Source organism: Terrapene carolina, unplaced genomic scaffold, assembly GCF_002925995.2.
Source record: "Terrapene carolina triunguis isolate 2854851 unplaced genomic scaffold, T_m_triunguis-2.0 Scaffold227, whole genome shotgun sequence".
NCBI classification, from domain to species: Eukaryota; Metazoa; Chordata; order Testudines; family Emydidae; genus Terrapene; species Terrapene triunguis.
The window spans coordinates 5186182-5211969 of NW_020664578.1; the positions used below are offsets into that span (position 1 = coordinate 5186182).

Here is a 25788-nt window from a genome sequence, read left to right on the forward strand (position 1 = left end):
GTCATATTCTCATCCCAACTCCAGGAAGGGAGCGGGGTCTAGTAGTTACAGCAGGGAACTGGGAGCCAGGACTCCTGGGTTCTGCTAACAGTCCAGGGAAGGGAAATGGTCTAGCGGTTAAACGTAAGGGGCCTTGGAGCTGAGACTCCTACATTGTATTCCTGGCACTGCCACTAACTGTCCAATCTTGGGTGCGTCTCCTCATCTCCCCGTGCCTCAGTCTCCCTGTTGGGGTATGTAAGGGTTAAGTAAAGACCTGGGATCCGCTATCATGGTAATAGGGAGTAAAGGCACAGGCAGGTACTGTCTCTTCGCTTGATAGATAAAGTTGCCACCCCTTTCCCTTCCCTTCTGCTTGTTAAGGATAGATAAGCGTTGCAGCTGCATGAGAAATATGGTTGTCTGAAGGATACCCTTGTGTGAAGAAGTGCTATCTCCCACCTCCTTTCCTTTCCCAGCTACATAAATAAACTCGAGGTCATGGCCCCTTCCTCCCTGCCCCCCTGTGAACTGCTGATTAAGGGAACTTGTGGCTACAGTTACTGCAAAGAAATGTATCTTCAAGGTAAAAATGTCTGTATAATATACCCGCCCCTGTTCACAGCATTAAGCATAATTATATTCAGTATATAGCTCTTAATATTCATTATATGGGCACTCATATTATCAGATAAGGGTTTTGGGGGGGTATTATAGTAAATTTACATATTAACTTAGATAAAAAGAATGTGATGTGACTCATTTGGGGCTTACTCGACAATTGGGTCGAGGGGAACAAGTACTGCCATAAAGAAGCCCGTTTACTCAATCCACCTCTGGGTGCTCCTGCTCATCTTTCTGTCTCTAACACTCCCCAGCAGTATAAATGGGGCTAACCATTTTGGCCAGGATACTAAAGCAAGCCCCCGTTTTTACAAAAAGCCCCCTGGGATGTTGCAGTCTATAGGGTTTTATAAAAATATGCTAATGAGTGAATATAATGTAACTAGGATATGCTTCATGCAAAAGGTCTCTTGTAAGGTATCCTTACAAAGCTTATAATTTACTGAGTGTGATCATCCTATATGTATAAATGTACCACTCTTGTATCTGAAACTAGAAATATGAAATATAACTCTGAGGGCCTATTGTAATTATGCAAAGTATGGGCCATTAATGGTGGGTTGGAATCTTGATGATTCCCATTAACCAGGACAATTGTCTGCAGATGGGTGTGTTTACCTGTAAGTCTTCCTGTATACCTGTGTGCTGGCAAGTTGGCAATGAAGTCTTGCAGTGACATGTGATCATGTCACCTGAACTGGAATCCATCTTTAACCTGGTGTCTTTCCCTTGAGAAGCAGGGGGTGGGAACTCAGAGAGGGACAAAGGATTCCCGTCTTACGCAAAAGATATATAAAGGGGTGGAACAGAACAAAGGGGGGAGAGGAGCCATCATGAAGAATCCCCTAGCTCCCACCTGAGCTGGAACAAGATCTGTACCCAGGGAAAGAATTGTGCCCAGGCCTGGAAGGTGTCCAGTCTGAGAAAAAAAAAAAACTTACTGAAGCATCACTGAGGGTGAGATTATCTGTATTCGGTTTGATTAGACATAGATTTGCACATTTTATTTTATTTTGCTTGGTGACTTACTTTGTTCTGTCTGTTACTACTTGGAACCACTTAAATCCTACTTTCTGTATTTAATAAAATCATGTTTTACTTATTAACTCAGAGTATGTATTAATACCTGGGAGAGCAAACAACTGTGCATATCTCTATCAGTGTTATAGAGGGCAAAGAATTTATGAGTTTACCCTGTATAAGCTTTATACAGGTTAAAACGGATTTATTTGGGTTTAGACCCCATTGGGAATTGGGCACCTGACTGTTAAAGACAGGAACAATTGTGTTAGCTGCTTTCAGGCAAACCTGCAGCTTTGGGGCAAGTAATTCAGACCCTGGGTCTGTGTTGGAACAGACGGGAGTGTCTGGCTCAGCAAGACAGGGTGCTGGAGTCCTGAGCTGGCAGGGAAAGCAGGGGCAGAGGTAGTCTTGGCACATTGGGTGGCAGCTCCCAAGGGGGGTTCTGTGATCCAACCTATCACACCCCCACATCCTGCAGAGCAGACAAGGCCTTGGGTCTCCAAGGTCGTGTCTGTATCATGCTGAAAGAGCAAGCAGTGTAGAACTCGATGCATCTACCTCAGAAGAATAAAGAGCCGAGTCAGCCCTGAACCAGGAATCAAATCTCTGGCTCCATGGCATTGGGGCTAGAAATTCAGACAATTTATTCTTAATTCTGGGTCAGTCTATGAACCCTTTTGTAACATTGGGGAGAAGCGGGGGAACAGGGCAGGGAGAGGAGCACAGAAAGTGACCCCTTTCGCAGTATCTGTTTCCCTTGCCAATCTCCAGCCCGACCCATCAAATTTTTCCTATTCCCCATCTGGGACGATGCAGGGGCTGTTGCTGGAGAATCCCTGCTACAAATGCCTTCCTCCCAGTGAGTCATTTCATTGCATTACCTACTCCCAGACCCAGATGACTTGGTCCCGTTTTTTCCCTGCTCTCCCTGACCTGTGGAGCAGTCCAGTCGGTCTGCCCCCCATTTCAGGGTCCTTGCAGAGAATGAGCTGGGGGGTGAAGGGAAAGAAGAGATTCTGAGAAATTGCCGGCTGACCTCACCCTCGGTCTGTGAAATAGGACTTGCCAAATGCTCTAAAGAGTCTGAAACTGCTTGCCTCAGTTTCCCTCATTTGGCTGTCAGCAGAATTCCTCCCTGTCCTGCCCCCACTTTAGTCAGGATTTGGCCTAGGCATCTGCACAGAGCTAAGACAGAGAATCCCTCTGTCAACACCCCCAGGTTGCATGCCCCCTCCCCTCCCCAGTCTTCTTATTTCCAGCGACTTCAGAGAGAAGCTGGGCTCCAGTCAATCTCTGGTCTCCGATGCAACTGGGAGATGCAGGGTAGTGAGGTAACACCAATATGTCTCCTCCATCTGGGAACCATGTTCCAGCTGTAGACATACCCTTACTCTACAAGCCTGGGAGCCCAGGTCGACTCAGAGCTCCACAGAGCAATTTGCTTAAGTAGCAGGTAGCGCTGCAGTCAATACAGTAGCCACAAGGCTTTTGGGTAAGTGCAACATGGCAGATGCAGAGGGTTATTATTCACAGTGAGATGGTAGGAGGCTGGGGCCCAGCTCCAGAATGCTCAGGGCTCTGTAATCCTACAGGGAGCTGTCTGCTCGTTAGCTGCAAACTCCAAGGAGAAGGCTCTTGCACCGACAGAAGGGACGACAAGGCAGCCAGCGGCAGGGTAAGGAGGAGGTGGAAGTAAATGTAGGGGAAGACAAGGAACAGTCTGGACTCAAAGGGGAGGTTGCCAGAGATGAGGGTGGCTAGGTCCCATGAGTCTGGCGAGGCAGGAGTAGGAAGCAAGAGGGAAACTCGGAAAGGCGGACAACACAATTTACAATCCCGTCCTGAGGCATGATTTAACCCTCTCCCTCCCTGCCCCTCAAAAACCATCTGCAAAGCCTGCCCGTCCCCCCCCCCCCCCCCCCCACACACACACACACACAGAGCTGCCAGGAGCCATCCTGCATTTTCACCCTAGTGTAGACAGGCTCCTGGAAGGAAAGCATGGCATCAGGAGGCAAGCAGGGCGATGGAGAGGGAATGGAGAGCTCCAGGGGGTGAGAGATGGTGGGGAAACAGCCTGCTACACAGATCTCCTGCAATTCCTTCACTTACCCTCTGGCCTCGGACTCACTCACACCAGCTGCCTCGTTGTGTCATAGCAGCTGCTATGGAGCTAACGTCCGTGGGAATCATCTCCCCATAACTCCACGTCACCCCAGTGGGCTACAGGGATCAGCCTCCGGCCATCTGCGAAACCAGGGCCAACAGGATGGTGAGCCAGAGTGGGCAGCATAGCACAGTCCATCAGCCTCACTGAGAGCAAAACTCTTGGAAAGGAGGCCCCAATTCCTGCAAGCGCCATCCTGCTCCTCAGCCCTGGGCCTTTGCACCTGGGGCCCGAGTGAATTGAGCTGGCAGCAAAAAGGCCCCATCGCGAGTCCACCTCCTCCCTCTTGTAGAGGAGGAAAGCTGGGGCAGAGAAACACAATTTGCACCAAGATCACAAGCTGAAGCTGTGGCAGCACCAGCGATTGAAACCCAGCAGTCCTGCCCAGGGCCTTAGGCACATGGCAAACCCCAGCAGAAGGTAAAGGAAGGCGGTCTGAGTGGAGCAGCATGGAGACACTTGGATAAAGCTGGAAATGGTGACGTTGAGGCAGGACAGACAGGGAGGCTGTGTGATAGACCCCCACATGGCAAGGCCCAGCTCTAGCAGCAACCTACTCCAAGAGCACAGCCTCTCAGCCTCCCCAGATACCAGCTCTGGGCACACCTAAAGCAAGTAGCATCCCTCCTAGCTGCTCAAGGACACCCTAGCAGGCTCAGGCAGGTGTGTGCCGTATTCACCCCTCTATGGTTTAAGGTTAGTTACGCCCTAGTAGCAGCTTCTCAGAGCCACCAAAAGGGAGGTGAATGAGGGGTTAAGGTCAGGGAATTTTTTTGTTTTGTTTTGTTTTAAAGACCTAAAACTGAGGGTTCTTAGAGAGCTCTGGACAGTGCAAAGGAGCTGGGGAATTAGGCCCAAAATCTCAACCACAGCCCAGTCTTTGTGGTTTAATTCTCCAAGCACCTTCTGATGCAGATGGTATCACCCCTCACCTCCTTCCCTAAGTCAAGGTGCCACACTCCACCCCAGTACTAGCAGCATGTGGGTGGTGGGATGAACGGATCCCTAGATGTAGTTTATGCAGCAGCTTTAGTGTGGACTGGTAGCCTTCAAGCAGGCAGGTGAGATACAGAGAGAAGGCTTAGAAGATGGCCAACAAAATCTCCTTCACCATGAAGATGTCAGCGTTTGCGAGAGCCACATCAATGTGAACCACCCCCCGCCACTATCGCCAGTTGCATGTTAGTGACTCCTGCTGCCTCAGGTTAAATAATCCGAGAAAGAACCGCAGATAATTAGATCCCTTGGTGACCACAGCTCCCTTTAGGAGAATCTGCTGAGCTGCCTGGCCTCTCAGGGAGTGGGGAGGTGGGAACAGTAGCCCCGGAAAACACTTCAGAAGCACAGCAGTAGGGTTAGCTCCTCCTAGAGACTACATCTAACACAGCAGTTGAGTGCGTGACTCCCAGCATAGGTGGACAGACAGGCGTTAGCTCTGCTCAAGCTGGCGTGCTAAAAACAGCAGGGGGTTACAAGGTTGAGAACCCCTGAGTTTGGCAAAGCACAGTATATGTAGCACCCCACTGCCATTGCCTCGGAGCACCTCACAAACAGGGATGCCTCTCTCCTCACCACACCCGTGGGGTAGGAAGTATAATTTTACAGCTGGGAAACAGAGGTGTCAAGAGGCCCCGTGACTCGGCCCAAGCTCCCATGGGGAAGCTGTCAAGAGCTGCAAGTTAAATCCATAGGTCTGCTGAGCCTCAGCGAACAACCCTCCCCTACGGCATTTAGTCTCCCTAGCCTGAGGCATGTCCAGACAGCTCTAGAAATCACAGCAGTTCCGAGGAAAGCGACAGGCTACCGGATTCTGTCAGACAATCATGATCTCACTTAATACAGGGATTAAGAATTCAAAACACCATCATCCTGATAAACCACGCAGGAGTTTATCACAATAAGAGTCCATGAAGTTGTGTTTCCCCAACCCCTCAAAATGAAATGCTCCACTGCCCTCAGCAGCTAGAAGATTAGAGACATTCTAGGTACCGTAGGTGGTGTATCAAACTTTCCGTGGTTTTGTACTTAGGCTCACTGCAGCAGTTTTATTCCACAAGCAACAGCAGAAGGGTATCAATAGCTGCACCGGTGAGTGCATCTTCAAGGTAGTTTCAGTTAACAGTACATATTGCCCAAGCAAAAATAAAATGAAAGGTGCAGGTGTCCCTGATCTGCTGAAATGAGTAAGAACTTGGACTATTACAACGGAGCAAACCCTTACATAGAAACCATATAGACCAACAGGGATGAAATCAACAGGATGCTCTAAAAGTTACCCTAGAGAATCAGATCCTTTCTAGAGGATTTTTAAGCCAATATCTAGAAATCAAAGAATTGTATCATTGTTAGAGACCAGTATAGGTTGGCTCATAAGGGCCCTCCCTAAAACAAGCCTGACATTCAGTGACATTCCTGATATTCAGTATTCGTTATCTGTCTTTTGAAGAAGAAAACTCACTTTTATTTCAGAAGATTTGATCAGGAAATCTGATCATCAGAATCTGTGCAGAAAGCCAACGTCACCCCATCCAGATACAGGTGTGGTTAGATGTTGATAGATGTTTGGCTGCGTGTGCTGCCCCAGCCCTGCGCAGACAGCTGGCATGGCAGACCTCGAGCGAACCGCCCAATGACCACAAGATCTGTTAAGGGATGAAGGCACCCAGCCAGGTTTATTATCGACGAAGCACAGTACTAGTATCCCGCAGACTCTATCGGACCACTAATACGTTATGCCCGTAACAACGGACCAGCTCAGCAAACAGTGGGACTTTCTGTTCCTCCCTAAGCCAGAAAAAGATACTCCCTCTGAGATACATCTTTATACCCTAATACAAACAAGTTAGTACTGCCCCTCGGACATTGATAACTAGCCCAATTAGAGGGCAGTAACTCATCCTTGTACATATTGGTTCAATTAAAACATCTCTATCACATACTGTCATCCTGACCTTATCTTTTAGGAGGGGTCAGTGTGTTCCTGTTATCCTTGAGAAATGTTTTTGTACCATCCTTAATAGCGGGATGTTCTGGTGCTACTTGATATTGGAATGGGTTTGCATGAGTGCTGTGACTAGCACTCCTTAGGAATGTGTATTTCTGCAATATTAGCCCTGTTCTTGCCAAGTTATGTAAGCAGGTCCTGCCTCATACCAGGCCTCTAATACAAGGGCTTATATCTCAGGCTCTCTTCCTACTACAGCAGGATTATTATTTGGAATCAACATCTGCTTCAGCCTGTGACTTGTACTAATTGTGCAAGACCGAGATTCCATTTTCCTACTCGCTGTTCTAGGCCAATACAGCAAGCCTGTCTGCCTCCATCCCCACCAGCTGTCAACATTCAAGCCAATAAGGGTGTAAGAACCTGACAGGCTTCCCTTCTTCCTTTACAGCTGAGCACTATATCCGCCTGGGATGTGCCATACTGTGCTGGGCCCTTCGATACCTATACGTACTTTCCTTCATTGCACTATCGGTGCTCCCAGGGATGAGAACCCTTGGAAATCTGAAGAGTTGGTTGGGGGGAAGAATTGGGTGTAGGCTAACCATGCAGTCCATGGCTATTGGTCTAAAACCTTTAAACATGCAGCAGCGGAGGCTGCAGCACAGGACGGAACAGCTCAGGGGCATGGAGCCGTTCACTTCCAGGATGCTGGTATTAGTAGTGTCTGAAAACTGTTCCCACTGGATGCTGATCAGTGACCCACATCAAATGTTTACATCCAGCCTAACGCCAAATTCCCATAATTAATGTATAAAAACACAACAAATTCCACTTACGTCCTAGCACGTATGCACTATTTACATAATTTATTCAATCCACTACAGATTATTTGGACAGCTATGTAAGGCATATGGTTTTCTGCACTAAAGAGGTTATTCAATAGGTACCTTTTACAGGACTGGTTCTGCCTCTCTCTTTGCTAGTTTATAGAGATACATGTGACATCTTTCCTCTGCCAGAGATGTAGAAAAAAAGAGAAGGCTGCTTCTTTTCAAATCACATACAAGTTATATAATAACTTTCAAGCCCAGAAGAAAAACCGGTTGGTATCTTCCACTGAAATCAGAAAAAACACGCACGCACTAAATATGCTACATAAAAACTATGGCATTAGCACTTGTGCTCGTCTCCAAGCTAATCTGAAGACACTAATAATTTACTGAAATAAATACAAGTAGGAACTGGACAACCTCTTTTTATACCTACACAGATCTGCTTAAGATTCATCTCTCTGCTACTGAGGAACAGACTATTGAAAAGCCTTGTGTTGGATGCATCCCAAAGAACAGCCACTCACGGTGACCACAGGAGGGAGGAGCCAGACCTTAAGAGGACATCAGTTGGAGTCCGCTGGTTTGGTGCGGATTGGGGGAGAAACATGGGAATCTGTGTGATTTCAAGATGATGATTTTGGGTGCTGATCTTTTTTTTAAAAACAGATTAAAAATTTAAGTCCACCTTGGTTAGTTGCAATTAAAAAAAGCAGGATTCCACTGAGGAATAAAGAAGGCGTATAGTATCGTAAGTTGCTCATAGAGCAATTTCAGGCTTAAGCAAAGGAAGAAATAGTAAAAAACTGTACCAGGGAGAGTCAGCCTAACTCTGGGGCTGAGTGCAAGTGGGTCTGTCTGTTATATACACACATGGGTTGGATGTTCCCCAGACACATCAGATACCATGCTCAACAAATTTGCTTCTGCTGGACTCTGGAAGCCCCTGGGGACAGCAGTGTGGAAATGTCAGTTCAGTAGACCTTGCTGCTCTGCCAGTCACCCCAGGGGACAGCTTGGCCCTTAAAGCACTACAGTTCTCTGGAGGCATTGCCCACCATTTGTCCAGCAAGCACAGGGGGTGGCAGTAAAGTTCAGTCAACAGTAGCAAATGGTGAGTTTCTTCAGTTCAGAAGCCGTGCCCAGGAGAGCTCATGTTTCCAGCACTCTGATGAGAGGGAGGGGCTTGGGTCCAAGGGGCTTCGCCAACCTTTTACTACAAAGCAAAGAAAGGAAAACACTGAAGCACGGATCAACCAGATGCATTGGAGCTATGACTCAAATTATGATGCATGTCTATCAATCTGGGTTCAACCCACCCTCCCCTGGATCTATCTGGGTTATTACATGCCGCCCCCCTTCCACATCAATCTCTGAGCATCTCCCAAATATCCATGCATTGAGGTTGACAAGACTTGTACCCCCTTTACAGACTGGGAAACCAAGGCAGAGGGATACAATTGCTTTGCCCCTTGCCAATGCCTTCCATCAGCGGTCTTGGTGCTTAATAGTGAATCAAGCTTCACAAGCACTCCCACAAAAAGTTATCTCCCCATTTTACAAACGGGAACATTGAGGCACAGAGTGAAAAAAATGACTTGGTTCAAGGCAAACACTGAGGCAGTGACAGGATTAGAACCCAAACCTCCTGCCTCCCAGGCCAGTGCTTAGCTCACACAGAAGAAGCAGGTTGAAGTTGGACACCGTAAAACCTGGCCTCGGTCTTCCTCCACAGGTCACTGCAGCTCCCTGCTTACCTGCTCACGGACTCCGATTTTGAGCGAGCTCTGGTGCTATAGCTGCCAGGGTTGGTTTGCTTCTCGATCAGGTGCTCAATACGATCGTGCATCTCCAGATTCTGAAACACAGACCAGACCAAGAGTTTCAGTTCAGTCTGGAGAGAAAGGCCAGAGCGGTGGCACGGAGTCGATTACGCCACCACTCAGCGAACAGAGTGCTAGGTCAGCAATTCCCATGTGTTATCGGTTTACCACCTTCCTAAAAAATAGTTGTGAATAGCGCTGGTGGAACATCAAATTCACGTACCACTGGAGATATGTGCACCACAATTTGGGAACCCCTGTGCTACGTTGCACAATGCTAGATAAACAATAGACAAGTTTTACTCCCTGCACTAAGGACCTGAGTCAACCCATCTTTGAACAAACTGTATGTTAATTAGGGGCTGAAGGAGGCGTCGGGGGCAGATGAATTTCTTGGGGCTTTCATCTATTTCACCCTCCTGCAGCCTACAGTGCGCTTTGATACTTTTATGATCAAAATGGAGCTCATGCCCCTGTGCCCCTCCCCCCGCAATCACGGTTTCATTAGCTTGGCAGTTCTACAAGAACATATGGGATTAAATCTGAATTTAACTTGGATTTTAGATTAAAGACTCAGCTGGCTGCAGTTGCACCATTTCAGTTTTCTGCCTTCGGGTTTAGGAAAAGGGAGACATGCACTCACTGCCCCATCCCCCTCTGCTGATTAGCAAAATGCCAAGGCACCATGAAGGGACGAGAATGGTTAAAAGCTGCCAGCACATGCTCAATTTTAGCCAAAAAAGGAGATGCATTTGCATTCCAGTATCAGGGAAGCGCCGCTTTGCATTTTGTAATGTTACTATCTGGCACCTACGTGCCACCACAAGAGAAGCTCCATTGCTACGGACACACGCTTTGGGAGACGGTGGACTAGATTTGAGTTGTGTCTGCTGCAGTAACCCAGCTTCACTAAAAGAGAGACAATATAGCGTAACAAAGTGGCTCAGCGGAAACCATCCAAACCTACAGACTTCAACTCAAGCATGACCGGTCCTTGCTTGTGCAGTGGGCGCACTGCATGCTAGGGCTTTGCTAGCGTCTCTATCACCCCAACTGGGTGGCCTTCAGTGCTTTCAAGAAAAAGCAAAGTTCATTCCTTACATTCCAGTTAGTTGTTCCAAACTTTAAAGTGACTTGCAAAATAATCACACGTGACATTTAAAGTTTGAGGGGATAGCTCCTATCAGTTAAACAGGAAAGCTCTGATCAGTTAAAGCAGGCTTTATCACCCCCACCGACATGCACTTTGAGAAAACAACTCCTAGAAAGGCAGTTCAGCCAATCTAAGGAAACGAACAAACATACCTCAGCTTCCAAGTAGGCAACTCTCTCTTTGAGCTCCTGAATAATCACATCCTTCGCATGAATCACTGTTTTGGAATTCTGAAGCTGTAAAGGAAAAAGTTAATCAAGATGACTAAAGAAATCTCAGACCTGCCTACACTAGACAAGGTATCTGGAAAGCATAATAAACGAGGAGCCTTTTGAGGCTAACACCAAAAAAGAACATTCACTACAGGTTTTCTATAACTTTGGATGCGGGAAAAGGAACTCAAAGTTCTGGGCAAGAGAGTCGCCGAACTTGTGGACAGTCTAGAATTAACTATTTCACTGCCAGAGATTCATTGATGGGCCCCACTGCAGACAATGGGCCAAATTCCCTGCTGGTATAAATGACAGCAACTCATTTTATTTCCAAGTAACTAGTCTTGCTGGGCACTATGGTCCGATTGCCATCACTGCGACCATTCCTTCAGAAGATCAGACCTTTCACACCTGGGTCCCTCGGGGACTGTCATCACTTTGGAGGGCAGCAGGGTGGAAAGTGCATTGTGATAGTTTCAAACAACTCCCTCCAGCAGACGTTCAGAGCCAAGCTATCAGGCTCCGTGTGGCATTCAGCTCATGCTAACTCAGCCAGGAGAGACTGAGCAAACCTTGTGCTGCCTTGGTCCCGTTTCCCCCTCACACCAAAAGGAAGCATGGCCTTCCCTTAAAGAGGGTCTAAAAATAGATGTATGCCGCTCAGCACGGATTCTACAAACTCAGCATCTTTTGTATTATTTGCATTCCTATAGTCCCAGGACCCCTAATCATGGACCAGACCCCCACGGTGCTCAGCACTGTACAAACACAGGGGGGGAAAAAAGACACTGCCTGCCAGCACCAATAGGTTTCCTAGCCCCAGCAAGGCACACCCACCTGCTCAATCATCTGCCGGACTTTGCGCTGCTGACTCTTCAGCATGTCATCGAGATGGTGTATCTTCTCCCGCAAGGTGGCCACTTCCTTCTCCAGTTTGGCCGACCTAGGAAGGAGACTTCCGAGTGAGTCGGAAAGAGCCATTTAGCCTCCCCCAATTAGCAGAGGAATACGAGACTGAGCGTTTCACCATAGACATCTCGCCACCTCCCCAGAGCTGTATTTACTCTGCCACGGACGGTCAGTTGTGGGTAGCGTTTTCCATACGCATGCACGCACCCCAGCCACATGGCAGAAAAGAAGCAGTAATAGGCAGTGACAGTAAGGGAGATGGGGTTTTCTCAGATGACAACTCATGGATCTAGACAGCAGATGCGCCAACGGTAGCAAAGACTGAGTGGAGAGACAGAGGCCAGCAACACTAACTGAGCAGAGAAAGACAAGGTCTCAGTTTACCCGGAGCAAGGTGTTCTAATAAACAGAGGCCATTTCCACTTGGATCCTGGAGCAAACAGGAAGCTAGTGGAGGTATGTGAGAATGGAGTGACGTGGTCAGGTTTTGGATGTGGGAGATTTGCTTTTTCTAACAAGGCCACATGAGGACTGCACTCAAATTCTAGGGAAGGTTTTTGGGGCACTGCAGGCTGCAGTAGGAACAGGTGGATTAGTCATCTTGAGAAAACCCTGATATTCGGCAAGCAGCTACACCCGCCCTTCACAAGAATGCAAAGTCATGCCCCAGCGAGCTGACAGCCTCCTAGGCTCACTCCGGAATTGGCGACTGCCTAGAAGGAGTCTTGGCATCCCTGCCCAAGGCTGAGCCTCACCTATCCTGTTCGGCGAGCTTGTCATTTTGCAGGTTTCTCAGTTTCTCCAGCTCTGCTTCACCTTCTTTCATCTTCAGCAGCAAACTCTGATGTTCCTGCAACAGATCGGAGGACAAGTTACAACAGCTGCTCTGGCCTCTATTTCAGGGCAGAGGCAAAGCATCGGGCTATGTGGATCTGTAGCGCTGGGCAGTCCTAGAAGTTAGCCTTGGTTGTCAGCAGAGATGCTGATCCTGCAGCCGGTATCTCATGGAAATTTAATGCTTGTGAAAGGAGAAGAAAATTCTCCATTTCCCTATAGGACGGGGCAGCAGCAGTGCAAATCTCCCCCAGGCTGCGCTCTACCACTGTGCTTCACCCCTGCCCTAGACGGAGCCCCAACAGGGGAGCTCAGTCTCCATGGCTTGTTCACACCTTAGCCCCTCTGCTGAGGATGCCAATACAGGTGCCAGCTGTGCAGGTGGTTATTATTACATGGACACTCATCCCCTGGAACTTGTTACCCAGAAGCCATCAACAAATGGCTACCTGGCAGACAGCGGGCCCACTTCCTGCTGCAGAGGAGGCACTTGTGCCACAGCAGTGTTGCTCTGGAGCTGATCAGCGTCCAGCACCTTACATGTTGCAAGGTCACTAAACCCGTCACCCTTCTCAGCGAGCACCTGACAGAGCGGCCCAGCCACTAGGCCATCAAGCAGGCCCCATGTTGATCTCTAAGCAGTACCTTCTCCATCCCTGACATGAGCCTCTGCACTTCCTCCAGCTTCACTTCCTTCTCGGCCATGCCCTCCTCAGCCTTCTTCAGAGCTGCACTGGTTTGCTCTATTTCTTTCTGGTACTGGGAGGTTGTCATCTGCAACACAGGACACAAAAGAAAGATGTTTCTGATCCTCACACAGTCAATGAAGACAATGAGAAGGCCCCTCTCAGTGACTGCATTTTAAAGATGGGATGGGATTTTTAGTCTTGGCAGGTGTATTTTGCTGAAGGAAGCCAAACGGCCCAAAGTGCTGGAGAGAAGGAGCCTCTACAAAGCTTTGTCTTCAAAGCACTTCAGACTAACTGATGCATAAATCCTATGGCAAAGACGACAAAAGTGCATCACAAATGCCAGAAAACTCATCATTCAGGCATGCGAGTTATGGAAGTTTTCCATCTCGTTTCAGATGAACACTCAGAGTATGTCTACACCTGAACCATTACAACATCACAGCTGTGCTGCAGTAGGGCTTCTGTGTAGACACCACCTACACCGACCAGAGCGGTTCTTTGGTCAGCACAGACAATCCACCTCCCGGAGAGGTGGCAGCTAGGGCAACGGTAGAGTTCTTCTGTCAACCCTAGCGCTGTCTACATTGGTTGGCTTAACTACATCACTCAAGGGTGTCAATTTTCCACACCCTCAAAGTCGTAGTTATGCCAATGTAAGATCCCAGTGTAGACCAGACCTCAGCTTGCATGACATCCCCTAGCCCAGGAGTCAGCCACAGAACTGGCACTAGGAGTCAGGAGCTCCTGGCTCCCAGACTTGTGGGCTGATCATCAGATGCTTCTGTTGTTCTGTAGAGAAGGACTCTCCCTTCTCCACACCCACCAACCTCCCAGGCTTGTCCAGAAGGTATAGCTGAAGTGGACTCAGCTGCCAAACCAACTGATTAGCATCTACGTACATAATGTCCATTTAAACAGGAAAATTATTTGTCAGATAACTAGTATAGCAGATCTCAGGAATCATGCACAGATTTCCAATCCCTGGGGTATGTGTCAGGAGTGCCACAAACCCAACACATTTCTGCAGCTCCCACCACCCCAAACTCTCTCCAGGCAGCAGCAGAGCCCTAGTCTGCACTTAAAATTTAGATCGACCTAGGTTCTCTACCTGTGCTTCCCCGCCAGTTAGTTCCTTTAGCTCTTAATCATCCAAACACACATCCCTGGTTTGGAGAGGAAGGGAACAAGCAGACCTCTGCGGGGCCTCCCTCTAGGAGCACAAATGCGGGGTAATAGGATTTCCTTTCCCAGCCATTTTAGGGCTAAAGGGATTTCTCTTAGACAACAATTCACTCAAGCTCCATGAAAAGAAATGGAGCCTGGAACCATTGGCACAATGAAACTAAAACCTGAAGCATCCCCAAACAGGGACTTCCCTCAGCCCCAAGAGCTCATTACATTTAATGAAGTCTCCATATACGCATATGCCAACATGACAAAGCCACTGTTTTTCCCCTAAACAAAAGGGGACCATTAATCCCCAGTGCTGGGTAAAGGAGCAAACCAAGAGATTGTACTGCGTCCGCACCCCCTAGCACACAGGAGCTGTCATTTTAAGTTACTTTCACTGCAAAACCTGCTTCTATCCCTAAAGCAGCGTGTAAATACAGTCACAGCTGAGTGAGAATGAATTCAGCTGTCACCTCAGAAACCCGCCCACATGTTTCCATTTAATAAGTTACTTGATGTGAAAACATGGCTGGGTCCCAGCTGCCCAGTTTGTGCCACATCCCTTCACCACCAAGACATCTTGTGATCTTGATGCAACAAGCTAAAAATCTCTCTGTAAGAGGAAGGATTGTGTTGTGGAGAAGGCACTGGACAATTCAGCAGATCTGGCAGGGTTCAATGCTTGGCTCTGCTTCAGACTCCCTATGTGACTCTGTTCCAGGCACTTCATCTCTGTATTTCACTCCCCCCCCCCCCCCCATCTATAAAATGGAGATGATACTTCCCTCATTCACAGTTTGTTCTAAGGCCAGAAGGGATTAGTGTGATCATCTAGTCTGACCTCTTGCATAACACAAGCATCCTACCACCTGAACAAGGACTTGAAACCTGGCCCCTCACATTAAGAAGCTGATGCTTCACCACCTGAGCTATCCAGGTAATTCACTGCCGTATGCAAGATGCTCATATGCTGGTCATGAGCACTAGGATGTCCTATACATAATTAACAGGATAAACAGAAATTGGAGGAGACTAAGGAAAATGGCCAAAATGCCACTTGTCTTAGCAAGCACTTTGCCATCACCCACTAAAGTCATTATGATTTTACCTTAGGTTTAATTAACATTACCTGGAAACAGTCATTGTATAACTCAAGACCAGTTTGTGAAAATTTCAATGCAATGTATTTATTTACAGTTTACAGATTGTGCATATTTAGTTAAGACTTTAATGGCAACCCTGTGCTCAACTTGAGCTTTCGACCTCGCATGGGGAAGAGGCTGGCTGTGCTGGCTGATGTGAACTAGCCAGAATTGTGTTTTACTCAGTCATTAAAAGCCAGTCAAGTCTATTTACTCTCTGGGTTTCAAAACTGCCTGAACAGCAGGTCTTCAGAAGTGTGTCCCAACCACGCAGGCCAGCACAACCCCAAACTGGTTTCAACTATTGTGTATTCTTTGTATTGTGCTTTCAGCCAGGAGCCCCAGTCATGGATCATGGCCTCATTGTGCTAGGTGCTGTACAAACCCAAAACAAGTTTGGGTGTTGCTAACAGGAAAAGGGCAGTGTAGCTCGGATTGTCTGGGGAAAAAATGGGAATTGATGGTTGGTTGAAGGATTCATGATTTATAACCTTTAATCACATATCACACCCTCACATCCTACTTTCCAACACAGCTTGTATCAGCTCCAGAAGGAGGGGGCTGGTCAGTTTCAGAGAGCTACTTAGTAGCATGCACTTGAAGCTAGCCCCTCATTCAGACAAAGATCAAGCTCTTTCAGCAGTTAAACATTGCTCTGTATTCACCTCAAAAGCGGTCTTGTCTGACTGATGCCGCTTCTCAGCCTCCTGCAGTTTCGTGAAAAATCTCTTTGCGGTCTCACGAATTTTTTCTATGTCTTCTCCTGAATAATCATCCTCCTGCAAACACAGCATGAAAGCTTTATTTGTCTCAAGTTGAACACTATCAGGACACTTTTTTCTGCATGTAGGAGAGCCAATACTTTTGACCAATAGGTTACAATATTCACTACAAAAAAAGGCTGCAGAAGTTGTGGTAAAGTTTGATTTAGGCAAGTAAGAGAACAAGTTCTCAAATTCCACACTGAGTCGGGTGTCTTGGGGCCCATACAATTAAAAAAAAAAATCATGTGACTTTCTTAGGTCTCCTTTCAGCCCCTCCCATGGTGTCTCTAGGATGCTGTCATGAGTCACCCTTAGGTATCCCAAAACCATCAAGTGAACCAAGTCATGACAACTTAAACACTGATTACTGAATCCTGCCCCCCTCAGTTATGGCTTTTAAACTATTGGCAAAAGGGCTGCAGCATTGTATTGTGCCACTCTGCAGTATGGGGAATGCCATTACTGTAGAGACAGGATGAGATAGCTGTATATTGCTCAATTTTCTGCAAACTGCACTAACTTCAGATAAGATGGACTCCTTAATTATCCTCGCATCCAAAAGGTTCCTGTGAAAAGGAGCCTTGTGCTTGCAGAGATTTAAGAAGGTGAGCTCATTACTAGAGCAGCTGGTTTAAATGCACGTGAAAATCAGACCTGACGTCTAACCAAACCCAGATACAGCCAGAACAGTACCTGTGAGCTTTGGAATGCAAGGTAGATCTTAGAGCAGTTATAGGTTTGAAGTTGAAGATTTTAAAAGAAACCAAATCTAACTGCTCAAAATATAGTTCCCCTTTTTTGGTTCCATACCTGATCCTCCAAGGAGTTCCTATGGCAATACCCTGATGGCTTGCAGATTCCATTCTGTTTTTCGAACATTACCTATTTAAAAAAAAAAACATCAAGAACTGTGATCCTCCCTCATAAAACAAGGCTTAGATGTTACAGACAGAACACTTCCATCAGCTTTATATCTTTGTATTGCTGTAACAGCTTTAAAAAAAAAGGAGGAATATATATTTTTTAATAGGTTTACAAAGAAAAAAAGTGCACTAGAACAGCCCATGCATTTAGCTTGCTGAATCTTTCTCGTTTGCTTCTGCATATTTCTCAGTTCTTCCTCCAAAGAAGGTCTCCGAACAGGCTTTTAATCACCCAAGGGGATTTTATTTCTAGGCCACATTTTGCTGTTATTTTTATCCAAACATGGCATCTCTTTCCTCAGGAAAGGAAGTGCCACTGCAAGTTGACTGAAGAAATGTTCCTGTTACCTTTGCACATTGCAGATTAGTCTTAGCTCCTTGTCTGCTCTCAAGTTTACTACTTATATCGTCCCGCAGCTTCTTCAAAGAACTTCTAGCCTGGTAAATGCAAGTCAATTTAGCTTCGTCTGTATGAACAACAGTGTCAATTATTCTTTTCAATATACATCAAATGCACATGTAGTAGGTCCCAAAAACAGGGTGTAAAGACATTACATGCCAGTGTTTGAGGCCAGACAAGTAAGCAGAGGTCTTTGTCTTGTACCAACGTGCCACAAAAGTCCCTGATTTTACTAGATATTCACCAGCAAGCAGCACTGACAACAAGTGTCTTACCATCTTTGCTAAAGCATAAAGGACAGACTATGTCCCAATATGTATGCTGATTTTTCATTGTTTAATTTTCTCTGCAAGAGCACATTGAAAACTACAACAAATAGAAGTGACTAACAGATCCTTGTTATTCCACGCATCTGATCCCATGTGGCTTCAGCCAAATGGGAGTTTACTGACAAGTACAGTCTTGACTTGCACCTGTGATACAGAATTAGTCACTAGAGAAAATGAATCTGGTAATTTTTACAGGGTCACTCCTCCAGCAATAGTGACACCAAGGCTGAAATGCTGATATTTCAGCATGTACTTTCTGCATCTATAAGCACCTTTCATACAAGGATCATCAAGCACTTTTCTAGCTTTAAAGCGCTCAACCCCCCCCCCCCCCCCCCGTGAGGTATGTATTGACTCACTTTAGAGGAGAAATCGGAGACACAGAAAAGCCAAGATCATATAGCAGGTATGACTATGCTACGTGGCGTGTTCTATCTCAGTGACACCAGTCACTGATCCAAGGTGCTTATAAAGCACAAGAGCTGCTTCAACCGTTTTGAGGTAATTCGGTAAAAGGCCTCTTCTACACAGTTTTTTATGGGTATAATAATGATGTCTGTTAAGGTGCATTTATTTATTGATATAGTTATACCAGTACAACCCCTTGGGCAGCACAGTTCTATGCTTATTTCTCCAGCAGATCTCAAAGCGCTTTAGTCTTTTAATGTATTTATCTTCAACTCCCCTATGGGGTAGGGCAGCATTATCAGCCCCATTTAACAGATGGGGGAACTGAGGCACAGATTGGCAAAATGACTTTAAGGTCACACAGGAAGTCTATGAAAGAGCAGGGAATTAAATGCAGGGGCTCCCATATCTTAGGCAAGTACCCTGACTTCCCTCCTCATTCTATTGGGATAGCTGATTCCCCTTCCCATACAGATAAGAGTTAAAGCACTACAACATGCGTGTTGAATAAGGCCAAAGTCACACCATTAACAAGACTGTTACTTGAAATCTGTCACTTATACCAAGTATACATCCAACTGGAAGTGAGGGACACCCTGACCAATACACACCCAATGAGAACTCATTGTAATAAGTGATGAGTGGTTAATAAAATTGAAATCCCAGAGACTTAGCACATGCATACAAAGATTAAAGCATCTTGGTGGCTTAGAGATAAATTTCAGTGGCTCTAACAGTAAATTACCTTACTAGTAATGGAATATGTCCACACACGAGCCAAGAGGGGAGCCATAGCTGAGAGCGGGGGCATGGCCGTGGATGGAGCCGGAGCTGCGGCCAGGGTGGAGCTGGGAGAGGAGCGGGGCTAGGGGTGGCACTTCCTCCCTGCACCTCCATGGGGGCTGGCCTGGGTTCTGCCATGCCTCATGGACATCCCTCCATTCCCTCCTAGTGCGGCGCACCCCACAATTTGGGCCCACTGCTCTAACAGAAGAGACTGCTAAAGCCTTTGTGCTTTTCAATTCGTTTTCAAGTAGTCCGAACAAGTCTGTGGTGCAATTACAGCAGTGAAGAGACAGAATGAACTATTTTTATTTTCTTTAGGGGAAATGCATTTTGTCTCGGAAGCTGGAGGCCAAGATTCACAAGGCTAATATAGAATGGAGGCATAGGAACTATCCTATTCACTCAGATGTTGGGCTATCTAACCCAGTATCCCATCTCCCACAGAGGAAGGTGCAAGAAGCCCCCACAATAGAAAATTATGGAGACATTTAAGTTTATTTAAAAGCCAAGCCTGAGACAGACCAGCCTAGACCCTACTATTGCAAAATATGGAAATGGTTTAAATCGCAACCAGCTATCTCCCACCCCCAACCCCACAAAGGTCCAGTCCCATCACTGCTGCCAACTGGACAGGGAAACGTTAACCCTTGAAGTGTCAGACTTCACATTTCCTTAGGCAGGTGGAGCCTTGCCTACAAAACTGCCTTCTAAGAGGCAGCTCTGGTGCCATGCCCGGGTGTGGCTGGGGAGAGCCTAGCCAAAAGTCATGCAGTTCTCACACAGCTGACTTGCACTTTACCCAATGCAGCACTGCAAAATGCTCTGCACTGTGGCAGTGTCAGGCCACGTCTACACTTACAAACTTACGGCGCGCAGCTGTACTGATACAGCTGTGCCGCTGTAAGAGCGCCTGTGTAGGCACGTTATGCCGACAGCAGAGAGCTCTCTCTGTCAACATAATAAAACCAACTCAACGAGCGGCGGTAGCTATGTTGGCAGGAGAGCGTCTCCCACCAACAGAGCCCTGTGCACACGAGCTCTTATGCTGGCAAAACTTATGTCGGTCAGGAGTGTGGTTTTTTTCCACACCCCTGGGTGACAAGAGTTTTGCTGACGTAAGTGCTAGTGTAGACATGGCCTTAGTCTTCGGAAAAACAGCTACATGGGTTTCTACTCGGGCATGGGGGGGGGGGGGCAGGGAGAGAGATGGGCAGATTCCTGTATGCGAAGAGAACACCTCTGCCATGACACAGATTCTTCAAACATTGCCACTGGAAGTTGAGGGCACCAAAGCTTTGAGATAAGCCTCCAACAGGCAGCTGTGAGAATTCAGACTTTGGTTGGGTTAAGTCAGCAACATATTGTACGTTAATTCTGAAACCAAAAGCTACCTCTTGAATGTAACGAACTTCGCTTTTCAGCTGACAGACATTCTGTTCATGCTTCACCTTGTCCTCAGCCCTTGCTTTTAAGTAAACCTGAGTCAGAAAGAAACACCCCAATGAAACAGCTGTTCAATTACAGAAGATTGAAACCAGAATAGTTAGTTACAGTCACAGAGTCAGGTACAATGAGTAAATGAGCTCTCAAAGCCCTCTAAGATCTTCCAGGCTCTTTTTCTACCTCTATTCCTTCCTTCATCGGGACATTGTAGCTGGGATTTGGACACCCAATTCTCATTAAATTTAATTGGCTTTGAAAACTTCGGCCTCTGGCGTGACCTTTTCAGTAGAAGTTGTTAAGGATGGTTATGGTCATCAGTTTTTCCTCCTCTCTCTAACTTTTATTCACTTCCCAGTTTTTACATTTGGATGATTTTAACGCATTTGTTTATTTCTCTAAGCTCTCCCTTAGGATTCCCAGGGTGTGGAGACTAAACATTCCTCAGATGCCATTTTTGTTTTGAGTTTTAAGAGTTCCAGTTTAATCAAGTTCATTCCATTAAGCCTGGGAAAGTTACTCAGCAACTCTGCTGAAGTTAATTTACTGAAACAATGCAAGGTTTCCACATTTCAAAAAGGTTTCTCCTGAAAGAAAACCCACTCTGCAAGCATTGCCACAGGCTCTCCTACCCAAGTCAGGATACCACGAACCATGCTTGCTGAGATTTCTTGTTTGCACAGCCAAAATCTAAATTTTTAGTTTACGTCTAAAATTAAACAAGATTAATTTAGTCTCAATGCATATTGGGTACCTCTAAATTAACTGGGCAAATTAATTATTCAGATCAGCTGGGAACCATGGTTAACACTAACCTTGATGATCTCCTCGTGACCGTCACTGGATTTGATGCATTCTGAAGCCAGTGAATGGCCATTACTTGATCTGTTGGCCACCATAGCAAAGGCCCTTCCAACAGGCTGCAAGAGACAATGTAGTAAGACATTTAGATAATTTGTTTGCATAGCTTGTCTGGACCTAGCACAGCAGCTTTCTAGTCTGATCAGCATCAAGCACTTTATTAGAGAAATGCTGTGTAAAATGCAGTCTGGACCCTGTGGGACAGGCACAGTTTTAGTCCTGGGTTTATACAGCCCCTGCACAATGGGGCCCTTCTACATGACAGAAGCCCTTAGGAGCTACAGTAATTAAAGGATGCTCCTTTAAGCGATTTGCAATGAGCAAATGCTTATGCAGCTCAGGAAATGGAGTTCTCTCTAGCATATCAAGCATAGCATAGTTTGACTATGATCCCTTACAAAGTTCTTTCCCCTCCAAAAAGTTATTGTGAACAATAGCTTTTACATACAAGCCAGAACAGAATAAATTTTTACTTATTTTAAAATCACTGTTTTTTAGCAGCCCTTAGCGTGGAGTTCGCTGGTAAAATTCAAAACATGGCACACGAAAGTAACAGTGATTCCTACATACAGCAGTATGTTCATGCCTGGAACACACACCTTTTGTTTCACCTGATCACGTCCCTTGCCTGGAAGGTCATTCTGCAACGTCAGCCGTAGCACTTTCACACTGTCCTGTAAGAAAGATGCCAGATTTTAATTAAAAATGGTTTATGTTGCTCCACGGTTAGGTTTTAAAATGTTTTTTGTATCCACATCAAACATTTGACACAGTTAAATACAAATCTCAAATGCCCATTTACATTTTTTCCAAAAATCAAATGATTGTCTGCATAGACACAAGGGCAAGCCCTGTCTATTTAGCTCTCTGATTTTGACTACAGTTGATATAGTAAAATAGTTAGGATTAAAAAGGAGAAGCCGAAGTGAAAAGGAGATTGGAAAGCACCTCACCCAAGCCCCAAATAGACCTGAGGAAGCATTGGTGGGGTGAGAAAGCAGTCAGAGGACCTGGTAATGATATTAGCCCCCAGGCCAGAAAGACTGCCCCTGACCATATGTGATACTGGCTGATCATTTAGGGGTTGCCATAGATTCAAGGCTGCTACTGAAAGTATGGAAGTAACTGTTCTGCATTAGCACCTTCCCTCCAACGGGAAAGACATAGTGACACATTTATCCCTTCCTTTATTCTTTGAGGCTAGCTAACTTCACTGCACTCTGCATGGAAGTTGAGAACACGCAGAAATTGAAGATAGTGCAGAACGCATTTGTCCATTGAAGCTATACTTCATGCCAACAGCGTACACCCCCAGGGCTCCGCGAGCTATTATTTCCAAGTGGTACATAAAGGGATTGGCTTTAATCTATGAAGCAGGTTTGGGACCTGGCCACTGGAGAGACCTCTCTTCTATCCCATAGCTGTGATCAGTCTAGTCAGAGCACTCAGTTTAAAAAGGCGCTGGTTGCAGCTGAGGCACTCTCTGAAGGCCTCTGAGAGGCTGGGAGAATGTCTGTGCCAAACTGAGAACATCTTGCTTTGTCAGGATCCCCACAACCCAGGAAAGGGGTGTAGGTGCATGATTTGCTCATGGGAGTGCGCCCAAGAGACCCAGAGCTCAGGACAGTGACCAGATGACACTACCCAGACCCAGGGGGCGTAGAAGCATGTGGGATCCAGCAGGTGGGTCTACTCATAACAAACTGGGTATGCTGCAAAGCCTCTTTTTTCTCTGGAGTTTAGGGAGAGGTGGCTGGGAGATCAGTACACAAACAGCCCCTTGTTGATTGCTGATGGGGAGTGGGTTGTTATCGATTAGATCTGACAACTGGGGTTAGACAGGGAGATCAATCGTTTCAAAAATCCAGAACAACAGATGGGCACTTAATACATCAATTTGCACAGTTAAGGTTGCTCAACTCTCCTTCAATATTTTCCTCATGCACTAGGAAACAAACAAGTCAAGTCAACAGCAACACTTCTGTTTCTCTGCCTATCCCAGTATAAAACTTAGCAACTCTTACCACTTACTATTCTCCTTCCACAAACACCCAAGCCTTCATAGGCTATCATGCAGCCTTAAAGACATACACACAGGGAAATAAGTTAAAAGTAGAATTCACTCTTTTAGGGTATGGTTTTCTTTTCTTAAAAACAGAACTTTTAACACCTCTCCTGAAAACACATGTCAGATGGTCTCGGTATTCTTGGCCCTGCGCAGGGGACTGGGCTAGATGACCTCTCGAGGTCCCTTCCAGCCTGCTATAATTTCATGGCTCCAGGTCAGAAACCCAATACTGATATGTATGTAAATAGGGCTGTTGGAATTTGACAAACCCGCTGCCACATAGACACATAAGTTGTTGGATATCAAAAGCTAGGATATGGTTAATGAGATGCTCTCAGATTGGCACAGTACAAGTCAGTTGTGAAATAAAATCTTTACTCAAATTCCAAAACAGGAAGTTATACAAAGCTCTGTAACTACAGATATACTGTAATTTACACCTGAAGTGCAGTATAGAGTTTCCATGTATATTCTTTACAAAGGGTTCTGAAATAAGCCATTCAGTAGGGTCCAATTTCAAAAGCCATCTCTATTTCCAAAATATCTGAGTGTGTTCCTCGCACAAATTTTAACTATGCTGTTTTGTAAGTTTTGTTTTTTCCTGGTGTTGACATATTTCCATTCTTTTCTCCTGTTAAACCCAATTCTCTGATACAACCTTAAGCTATGGGTTCTTTACCGCTGCATCAAATATTTAGTAATGTCAACACATGTATTTGTTTGGAATTTATATTCCAGCAGATGTTTACATAAACATGATTAAGTAATTATTTGAGAAGCCAATTCAACTACAGGACATAAAAATGCTGGCAGTTAACTCTAATACAGAGGTGTGCTTTCAAAACAGTTCAAGTTTTAATATGATTTAAGGTCAATGGCGGTCAGAGTTTTACAATGGTGAAAGCAATTTTGTAGAAATATCAGTTTTATGGAATATTTCTCCAGATGCTTCCTCATGCATAATGTATGTGTGAAGCAAATTAGGCAGTTGCACTGCAAAGCAATTGGACTAACAGCGATCCAGTCAAGGTCACAATAAGACAACCTCATCCAGAATCATTTTCTTATAACAGAGAAATATATCGGAATACTGGACAATCTATAACCTTCATGCTGACTAATTTAATGGTTTAGTATATCACATGAACTAGCATTTGAATCTACAATACTCTGCAATTAGCTACCTACAGAATAGGCAGGCTTCAAAAAGTGCAGCTAAACCCACTTGCAATAAGACATATGTCTAAGTATTCAGGGGTTATGACTTTCATTGGGACTTGTGCTCCTCAATCTTCAGATGATTTTGAAAGTCTCCCCCTTAATACATTGATTTCTACTTATTACAGTTGATCTGTATTTTTAATTCATATGCAATCACTTGACATATTCGACAGAGCAAGGAGTTCTTTGATATAAAGTTTATAAACCATTACACTCATCAGTAAAATAGGTTCATCTTTAATTCATATGCAACAGTATGTCTCATTTAATACGTTTATACAGTTCAGCATGGCAGAAACAGGTTATCCCATTCAGATCCCTGTAAGAAAAACAACATACTCCTTTCTCTGTCTCATTTGGAGCCTTGTTTACAAGTGCAAGATTCTTGTCCATAGAAACAACAGAGTGAAAGGCACCGGATGGGTTTTAAGGTGTCTCATACTTGGGGCTGGTCTATACTTAGCCGCTAGTTCGGCGGCTGGAAATCGAACTTCCGGGTTCGATTTATCGCGTCTGGTCTGGACGCGATAAATCGAACCAGGAAGTGCTCGTCGTCGACTGCGGTACTCCAGCTCAACGAGAGGAGTACCGCGGAGTCGACGGGGGAGCCTGCCTGCCGCGTGTGGACCGCGTCTGAACCGCGGTAAGTTCGAAGTAAGGTATGTCGACTTCAGCTACGTTATTCACGTAGCTGAAGTTGCGTACCTTACTTCGACTTGGGGGGTTAGTGTAGACCAGGCCTAAGTGTAAAACGTCATCTATACTGCATGCCTAGAAGTTGGGATTCCTTAAACAATCTTTTAACAGCCTAGCTCTGCAGCGGGCAAGTGTTAAAAAAACAGACTTGCTAATGCTACGAACTATGCATATGTGCTACAATGTACGCCTGCTATTGTCTGCACACCACGAAAACTGCTTCAATGCTATATAAATTTGCTGCAAAAAAGGAGCAGGAGTGACTATTCCTACGACTTGCAGTCCATGGGCAATTCGTTATCGACAGAGCTGCATTCACCAGTCTTAGTCATTGTCATGGCCACCTGAAACTCAGTCCAGAATTTTGGGGTTTCCAGAAATTTTCTA

General features: G+C 45.8%; 1 protein-coding gene across 3 annotated transcripts in view; it reads right to left on the reverse strand.

Annotated features, from left to right (window-relative positions):
- Window positions 1-7591: 7591 nt before the first annotated feature.
- TUFT1 (tuftelin 1) overlaps window positions 7592-25788 on the reverse strand; it is a 42702-nt gene continuing 24505 nt past the window's right edge. For 2 of the 3 annotated variants that reach the window (XM_024205884.2, XM_026656321.1), the window contains 12 exons: window positions 22016-22090; window positions 21371-21475; window positions 20507-20593; window positions 17541-17630; window positions 17080-17151; window positions 16171-16284; window positions 13147-13275; window positions 12423-12517; window positions 11596-11701; window positions 10699-10782; window positions 9328-9428; window positions 7592-8786 (listed from right to left, as the gene is read on the reverse strand). In XM_024205884.2, the coding sequence (XP_024061652.1) occupies window positions 8723-8786; window positions 9328-9428; window positions 10699-10782; window positions 11596-11701; window positions 12423-12517; window positions 13147-13275; window positions 16171-16284; window positions 17080-17151; window positions 17541-17630; window positions 20507-20593; window positions 21371-21475; window positions 22016-22090 (1122 nt within the window). In that variant the 3' untranslated portion in view covers window positions 7592-8722. The remainder of the gene's footprint in view (window positions 8787-9327; window positions 9429-10698; window positions 10783-11595; window positions 11702-12422; window positions 12518-13146; window positions 13276-16170; window positions 16285-17079; window positions 17152-17540; window positions 17631-20506; window positions 20594-21370; window positions 21476-22015; window positions 22091-25788) is intronic. The other variant, XM_029912460.1, reaches the window with a different exon arrangement.